This window comes from Simochromis diagramma, unplaced genomic scaffold (genome assembly GCF_900408965.1).
Source record: "Simochromis diagramma unplaced genomic scaffold, fSimDia1.1 OVJJ01000321.1, whole genome shotgun sequence".
NCBI lineage: Eukaryota > Metazoa > Chordata > Actinopteri > Cichliformes > Cichlidae > Simochromis > Simochromis diagramma.
Genome location: NW_024386772.1, coordinates 7,745,091 through 7,754,217, shown reverse-complemented (window position 1 = coordinate 7,754,217; position 9,127 = coordinate 7,745,091). Strand labels below are relative to the sequence as shown.

Here is a 9,127-nt window from a genome sequence, read left to right as displayed (position 1 = left end):
ACATGTCATCTGAAACAGGCTGTCTTTTGTTGTCTGCTACTCCCGAGAAAGGACAACTGTGGAAAAAAACAAAACCTTGAATCTCCCAGTGTCGTCCAGATTTCACGAGTGACAGTTTTGTTACAAGATTTAAAGTTCAAGTGTCCATAAAGGACCAAGTACTACAAATAGGATTAATGTGAGCATTAAGTGTAACATCTTAAGCTTGCAAGACAGTCAAATAAAAACATTACCAAAAAATGGAAAGTTTCTCAGTGGTTATACATTTTTATTCAGAGTTTTAGGTCCCACCGTGGGTCCCATGGTAGTTAATACCAGGATCAGCTCATAATCCCTGAGGAGCCAGTTATTGGGAATGAACTGGTCAAACCCTCCAGATACTGGAGAATAAAACACCACAGTCATTTAGCACAGTTTAAAGCAGTCCAAAACAAAAAAAAAAAAAAAAAAAAATACAGGTCATTAAGTGTATGTAAACCACAAAGGGGGAAATTACATTCTAAGCATAGACAATCCCTACTCGTTTAAACAAAGGCACAGTACACAATACTGTAATCAAGATGTATAGCGTAACCCAATATGGGTGAGAAATGACACAGAGGGAACACAGACACCTCCATGAGGAAACGCTGATGTCGCTTTCACCTCGCAGGCCTCAACAGTAACCAGCTGATGTTATGTGTAAATAAGGAACATTCATATTGACAACAACACAGAGGCTCAACAGTCTTTTGTGCAAACTATTATAGACTGCGGCTCAGTTTACCCATCTGGTTCTCCTTTTCTGTGCTACTGATTCAAACTGCTCTTGCTTTTCTTCTTCGAATGGGAATCATCCAAACTAAAAAGACAGTAATTCTTCTCTGTTGTACCTTTCAGAGGTGAGGAGCAAACATCAGCCCATTTGAAACACAGCTGTGCAATATTAAAAAAAAAAAAGACTTGTCAAAGCAAAGCAAAGCAAAGGTGACTATAACCCCAAAGCAAAATCTCTACCACTCATTACTTTTCCTTGATTGTAACTAATGCAAGGAGTGTTATTAAATACATCAAAAGGAGCAAATGTTGAGATTTTGAGGGGTTATTTTTGTTTTTTTTTGTTAGTTTGGCTACAAATCTGAAGTATATCATTAGAGGACGTAAACTAGGTAAGTTCGTGAAATAAAAACAAAACTATGAGGAAGGGAAAAGTGCTTTGTCCTGATACACATCAGATTGGATCGCCAAAGGATGCATTTGAAAATCTGCCAACTGCCAGCTCAGGTTATGGGGAATATAACACTGTTAACTTAAAAGCACAACAACATCTTCATATTAGAGCAAATGTCCGGAGTCATCTGATACAAAAGAAATACCCAAAAAAGCCAATTAAATGAGAAAAAAAAAGCCCAAAGCCTACAAACATAGACTTGAAGGGCTCTGCATTTTAAAAAGCAAAAAAAAAGTGTTAATGTAAAGCTGGCAAAAGGCTCAAATATAAGACAATACATTCTATGAGAATAGCAGATACATTTACAAGCAACATGTACATCACAAAGCTCAACTGATTGCCTGCAAAGCTTAACGATGAAAGCTACTTCCTGCAGAGCTGAAGTCCTCCGACCGTACCCCATAATACGGGATGAGGCTCTGGCTCCAGAGAGGAAGGAAGAGTCCCGAGGCGGGCCGCACAGCAGCCCAGTAAAACTATTAAAAACCATGCACCACTGCAGCAAGAATACAGCAGCCACATGGTCTAATACCAAACACTGGTCTCCACGAGCCTTTCAGATACCGAGGCAAGACGGAGACGAGGATGAGAAAGGAGCGGTCGCCCTAATAGGGAACCTGGGGAGGACACCACGGGGTGTCTGGGTACAGGAGACAGTGCACAGACTTGAACCTGGAAGACAAGAAAAAGACTTAGATCTATGTTGAAAATGTGCTTAAATTAATACGTCTTATAATTAAGTACAACGGCCCCTCACCTTGATGGATCCTCCTCTACTGGAAACGCTCCTTTCAAATTGATGATATTGCTCTTGTTTTCAAACATCCCATAACTTAGAGTGATCTGAAAAAAAAGAGCAAAAACGTGAAAACCACATTCACTCGGATTTGTCCTTTTCTCGAGGATGCAGAATGTCCTATAAGCCTCTCACCTGCTTATGAATCTCAGATCTGGACACCTGTTGCAGGTTTTCCAGGTGGGAGTGGAACAGGTTGCTGCGGGTCAGGGGGACCCCCAGAACCGACTCGATGATGTAGCCGATGGTGCAGTCGTCCGGAAGACGGATCTTCTCGGCTGTGTTCATGAAGTGACCGCCACTGAAAAATAAGAAGTCACCTGGTCAGTGCCAGTGTACTCTGCTCTACTGTACGAATCCTTTCTACTGACAGGAAGTCACTTTGAAATTGTAACATGCCTCTGAAACACCTAAAGCCTTGCACCTACTTTCTTATAATGGCAGTTCTAGAGTCTCTGGGTGTTGCAAGCTGGTTACAGATCCAAGTAAAGACACGCCCAAGGTTGGCATTGTGGTGTGGGTGGGGATTTGGGGCACTACTTCTTGCCTTTATTTTTATTGGGCTTTAGCTTAGAAATTTACTATTCCAAATGTAGTAATCCATTGGATCGACTATTGAGGACGTTTGGGGTGTTTTGTAGTTTATGTGTTCACTACAAGGCAAATGCAATCTTAGTGCAGTATAATTATAAATATCTTACCTGGCCCATGGGCTCATCTTCAGCGCCAGACCCCGACTCACACAGAAACCTGCTCCTCCTGTTGCAAACCAGAAATTCACTGGTTTCTATAAAAGGAGAACGAAAAGGTTATTAATGCTACCATCTGGCGAGTCACCATTGAAATATATACTGCGATATCAACAACAATCTTCAGCATACCATCTTATTGTCGCCCAGCCTCTCTGTGGCCTCTATTGGCCGGTCCAGACTGGGTTTGCCGAGGTACATGTCCTGGGTGTGGGGGTACTGGGACAGGTGCTTCACCAGGGCCCGGACATTCACGTAATTGTCATCATCTACGTGACAGAACCACCTGCAAAACAGAATAGTTATTAGATCAAAGACATTCTCGGCTAATGCACAAGTGAGCGTTTTCTAAAGCGATGCTTACTTTTTCCCCGACTCGATGAACTTGTCATATTCCACCGCCATCTTGCAAGACAGAGCTTGTCGGCTGTGTGCCGCAGAGCAGTTGGTGTTAATTGCATGACTCCCTGTGGCGGTCATGAAAGAAACAGAGTTATGGCTTAAAACATCATCAAAGAAGCATCTGTGTATTTCAAAGTCATCTTTCACAGAGGCAAGAAGCTCAGAGCAAAATTTTTATGGCATTTAAAATGGGATTGGGTTTCTCATTGATGGTGCCTTTCTCAAACAAAATGCATCTTTGTTGGCAACTTGAAAACTCCCTCATAAAACTTACCAATTTTCTTCTTCAGCTCATCATCTTCTCCATCTGTGAAGATGTACGTCTGTAAATAAACAAGGGAAGTCACAGATAAGGAGACTTGGCCTTCAGAACCACAAAATTATAGCTACTCTGGCTGATCATGTGAAGTGGCCACACGGTCTTATTCAACAGTGTGTTCAAAGTCTCTCTCCGTCACATCCAGCTGGTGTGATTAGCATCAATCAGCGTTGCTTTTATGCAGTGGAAAACGCATTGAGTTAAACAGCCTCCTGCTCTAATAAAGGCCTTTTGTCCTGCATTTTACTCTCACCATGGCAACTATGCAGCCGCCCCGAAGCATCCCAGACAAACAACAAAGGAGGAGGCAGACTGTCCACCTCCCACACACACACCCCGTTCGTGTATCACATCCCGTGGCTGAGCCTCGTCGCTCTGCTGGACCTGCTGCCGAGCTTCAAAATGATTAATGCTGATAAAAACAGCAGCATGAAAAAAAATGTCTGTCTCTTTGTCTTCGCATCTGTGTGACTGACAGATTCAAAAACGTTAGAAGAATTAAAACCACCAGACTGCAGGCACTTGTTAAATGTAGCAATTAGTCATAAAAGGAGTAAAGAACAAAGGGCACCTTACAGGAACACACTTAAAAGAAGCGGGAAGAGATTAGACTTCTCTTTATGACAACTCACACAGAGCAGGTGCGAGCTGCTGAATAGCGGTGATGAAAAGGCGGCCGGCCCCAGGCTTTGTAACCGCCAGTAGTCTGTTTACTCTTCACCTCAGGTGAGGCAGCACCTGCCGAACACCACGCTATCCTATCTACGCCACGTGTCTCTACATGCCAGGTCATGCTCCCTTAACCCTCACTAACAGATAGAGCTCTAATGCCTGCACGTTCACCACCATCGCCCTGCTGCTGAGCAACTGCAATCTGTGATGTGCATCTATAAGCAGGCCGCTGACTTTACTTGAATTAAATGAAACATCGGTTGCTCCAGTTTAGTTTTTGTTTCTCCCCCCCAACACAAAGCGAGGCTGCTCAAGCAGTTTGTGGAACAAATTCTGAGCAGATGTTGCTCAACGCTAAAGCCATGAGCCTGTATTTGTTTAGGGAACAGTGGTGGTTTCGCTGGTGAAGGGATCAGAGGCTGGCGCTGTTTGCTTTAAAGCTCGTTCAATAGACAGCCTAATCACTGAGGCAGCTGCCAGAGCTGCCTGGGTACTGACAGAAAGAGGAGGAGGGTGGATGGAGGAGCGGTGGTGGGATTCTCACTGCTGATTAGTAAATCAAAAACCGTGTGTGGCCAATCACCCCCTTTTCACCCCCTGTCATCTCCCCCCCACACACAGCCAGAGCCTCTTGAATAGAACAATGCTGTGAGTTTTCATGCTGGGTAAAGTCTCCACTGGGTAAATGCTGAGAGCGTTTGCCAGCATTTGCATACAGCTGCAGGAGTTAACTAAAGAGAAATCTCCCAGTGAAGTTTTTTCCTTAGTCATTGTTCCTTCACTGAAAACTTAAAAGAGCTACTTTCATGGAATACTAATTCAAACAAAAAGAATGCACGAGAGAGAAAAGAGATGGTCCTGTGTGGAGCAGAGATAAGAGGCGAGAGGGCAAGAGGTGAGGAGAAGAGCGGCCCTGCGCTCCTGATCACAGGAAGATCTGGCACGGCCCCGTCTGAGCTGAACGTGGTGCCTGGCTGGCTGCCTCCAGCTCCACAGGAAGGAAGGGCACTGGGCTCCCTTCTTTTCCATCATCCACCTCCACCCCGATTCCTTCCCCTTTTTGTCCCAGCTTTTCAAAGCATTTCAGCACATTTTGTGCAGACTAATAATTTGGCAGACATCACACAGGATTAGAATTGTTTCATCAGGGATGCAGTAAAAGATAAGTTGATGGCATAAAACGCATGCATTTGTTGATTTCCAAATCAGAAGTTGCAGATTAACAGCAGGATTTCCTCCTTAATGACATCCACCCACTTTCTGACCGCTTGTATTTTATTTCTTTACACTGAAGCCATTTGAATAACTGAACTGCAGCTCCAAGTGGGTTTTTTTTTTTTCCTAAATGCTAAAAGATCTCATTGTTGGACGGCTGGCTAATTATCAGACTCTTAAGAGAGGAATGCATGGCACACCACCGTGAAGATGTCAGTGCCAGCTGTCCAGACACTTGAAATAATTTTGCACACTGGAAAAAAAAAAAACGCTCATATGTGCCAGATTTCCAAATGAACTCTGGAAAGAGAGAAAGTAAAGCGGATGGTTAGGAATTAAACTTTAAACGTAAAGTCCCAGCTACTGAGTGTTTTTTTCCCAAAAGCATTTATTAACAATGCGCATAAAGACCCAAACAAGCTGGATTTACAAAAGTGTTATTTATGCTATGTATGCGCTCAAAGATTAAGAAGGCCACAAGCACTATTGTGTCAACAAACCTATCACAGAGATAATCTACCTTCCCTGTTCTCACAGAAACACCACCAGATCACATACTGAGCAGATGTGAGAAGCAAGCAAGTGTAAAAGCCTGCAGAAACATACTTGCTTATACAGAAATAATACTTTTTGTCCCTTGTGTCTGATACTCCAACATTGATGCAAACTCCACAGATGTCCATCAGCTGAGCGTGAGAATCAAATCTGATCACAGAGGATGGCCATATGTACATGGTGGGAACTCTGAACATCATATGGCTGGCATTAAGGCCTTCCATTGTGCTGTCTCCCCTGACCACCTGGCACCCCTTCTCCAGGAACTCCTTCATGCATTGTGGTGCTCAGTCTGTCCTTTTTGTCCATGCAGCCACCTACCAGCTGCCTGCCTCACAGCCCTGCTGATAATTCTGTTTTAAATGGGTTAACTAACATCATCCACTGCAGTAATTGCAAACAATTAGCAGAAGCTGTTCCCATGTAAGCAGCTGTTGCAGATCATAGTTTGATCTACTCCATCTAATCATTACTCCTTTTCACACAGTGATTGTGACAGTCTATTATTATTTGAAACCCTGGCATCAAACAGATCCCCTTCAACTTTATTGCTGCTTGGAATAAAAAGAAAACCTTTATGTGACTGTAGCCGAAACAAATTACAACGACTTCTGCAAAAGCGCATGTGAGGTGTAGGATAAAATCACTTTGACTAGCTACTGTTTCCTCAGCCTTGTCTTTGTGCACCCTCTAAAGGAGCTTGGTTTTCAAGGACATTTTCATACTCAGCGTGCTCTTTCCCAGCATAAGCAAGCCTATAGATGCACCCTTTTGTCCCAGGCATCCCCTAAACGAAGCCCCCACGTTCCCATCCCTCCACTAAGCTTGACCCAGACTCAGCTCCCACGTTCCCATGGAGAGAGGGGAGACAAGGGGCTGGGAAAGCTTTTCTTCCCCCTTCAGAAAGAAGCTTTGTTAGCCCTGGAAGGGGGACAGCGTTGGAGTCGGTGGCTGTGAAGCATCCATTGCACCGGGGACATTCACAGGGACACCTCAAAAGAGGGGGGATAATAGAGAGAGGGGAGAGAGGGGGGTTGAGAAGAGGGAGTTCTGAAACTGCTCCCTCCGTTCTCAGGGACATCACTCAGGGGAAAATAAAAAGTGACAGAGCAGAGGGAATTCAGCATGGTGAACAGTGTGGCCGTTTCAGTATGTCATCTGGTGACAAGGGGAACAATAAAGCACCGTGAACAGCGATGAAACATCATCATCACCTGCATGCGTACACTGGATTATTGTTACAACTATGCAGCGCGGGCTCAGTAACAATGACATAATCTACAAAGTAAATCACTGAAATCTTTAACTTTCGGATTGTGCACGCGCAGTGTTTTGATAACGAGCTGAAAATGTTCCATGCTACACTTTTCCCATTTACCTGTTGCACGTTTCTGGAGATCCATGTCTCCAGAAGCAGACTCAGCCGGGACTGGTGGAACTTCTTGGTGGTCTTCACTGCGATGAAGATGTCATCCGCGCTGATGTTCTCAGCTGGAGGGGGGTCCGCGAACGAGCGTGCGGGCTTCTCCACCTCCCTCCGTCCCCGGGTCAGTTTGGTGAAGTAAGCCGAGAATCCTTTCTTATCCCGTGCGCTCTCGGGCGGTGCGCTCTCCCCTTCCCCCGGCGTGGCATCTTGGAGCAGAGCGCGCGTACCGATGTCCCGTTCGCTCGTCACCTCGCTCACCTGCACCCGGTGATGCTGCACTGCAACCAGGAGCAGCAGCAGCAGGCAGAGACATGCTGTGCAGGCTACTGAGATTGCGGTCTTCTTTCCATTATTTTTCAACATGATTAAACCTAAATACGACTAAAACCTATAAAGCGCCTAAACGAACTCCCAATGCAAAGTCCATATGGTATTTTTTTTCCTCAATGAAACGCAAAAGGACAAACATCAACTCAGTAGCGCCGCATAGCTGTATAATACAGGAGCGAACGTTCACGAGGAAAATATATAAGCTTCGACACTTGGCCACGCCTCGTGGGAGGTCCGTGAAGCCAGCGTTCAGCCTGTGATGCAGCAACGGGGCGTGCGTGCGTGAGTGCAGCTTGTCCTTTCACAGATCATGAAAGTGAACGTTTGACCCAAGTAAAACAAAAATTGCAGCTGGTCACGAAGAAAGGTGTGTTTCAGAGACTGCACCTGGAGAAAAAGTGCATCATCCCCACAATGCTGTGACTCATCGGCTAATAAAAGGATTCTGTTCACCACACTGAAATCACGCTTATTTTTCCCCTCTTTAAATTTCTTTCTTTTTCAAAGTGAAGCTATTTGAATTCGCCCGAGTGTGAGCCGGGTGTTCACCAGACAAACAGCCTCCATTGTTCTCCATTGACCTTGAGAGGCCACTAAACAGTTGGCCATTCCTGAACACTTGTTATTCAGATTTTGGCTCTGGCAATGGAGTGCTGGGATGCTGACCAAAAGAGATTCATTTAGACCAACATTCAGCTGGTGGAGTCTCAATAACCCGCAGCAACCGTCAGGTTTAGGCAGTCTGGTCAATCACATGGGCAGTGTTGGTCAAGTTATCAAGTTATCAAGTAATCAGTAACTAATTACTGATTATTTCCCCAAAAAGGTAATCCCGTTACTTTACTGATTACTTATTTTCAAAAGTAATTAATTAGTTAGTTACTTTATTACTTTTTAAAAACACGATTTACAACCTGAATAGGTAATAAAGCAATAGATCTTTCAGCCCAATTCTACTTTTTCTGCATAATCCATCATACAAAATGTAATCAAATGGAAAAGTCTCTTTTTAAAACTTGTTTTATTAGTTTTAATCTTTTAACTTTATGCATCAAGCAAAAATGTAATTATATGCAACATTCTCTGACTGTAAGAAATTTGTTTAACATTTAAACCTATTTTCTGCACATTCCAGCACATAAAATAAAATATTTTTTTGTGTTTACACTCAGTCTTTCAAATAGATGCAAGTAAAACACGGCAGAAAATAAATAAAATCAAAGACTAGCGGTCCTGTTGCTCTATTTTCACCTGTAAAGCAGGAGTGGGGTAGGCGGAGGTTTGCCCAGGTGCAGGTGAGCCGCAGCGGTCAATTGAAGACTCCGCGAGTTTCCCCATGAATTTCCCATTACGTGGTAGCGTGGTGCTTGGAAGTTTAGGGGTTTTTTTCGCTGTAAGAATAAGTTTTCTTCCCACGCGCAAGGGACACTAATGTTTTTGTCACTTTTTATGT

At 44.0% G+C, this 9,127-nt stretch overlaps 1 protein-coding gene across 1 annotated transcript; it reads right to left on the bottom strand.

Annotated features, from left to right (window-relative positions):
* Window positions 1–242: 242 nt before the first annotated feature.
* Window positions 243–7,854, bottom strand: lfng (LFNG O-fucosylpeptide 3-beta-N-acetylglucosaminyltransferase). Its single transcript, XM_040046348.1, has 8 exons — window positions 7,297–7,854; window positions 3,432–3,480; window positions 3,120–3,222; window positions 2,888–3,041; window positions 2,708–2,793; window positions 2,142–2,307; window positions 1,968–2,053; window positions 243–1,882 (listed from the first exon to the last, which is right to left on the bottom strand). The coding sequence occupies exons 1-8, from the start codon at window positions 7,705–7,707 to the stop codon at window positions 1,816–1,818; spliced, it is 1,122 nt and encodes a 373-aa protein (XP_039902282.1). The 5' UTR covers window positions 7,708–7,854; the 3' UTR covers window positions 243–1,815.
* Between the last annotated feature and the right edge of the window lie 1,273 nt (window positions 7,855–9,127).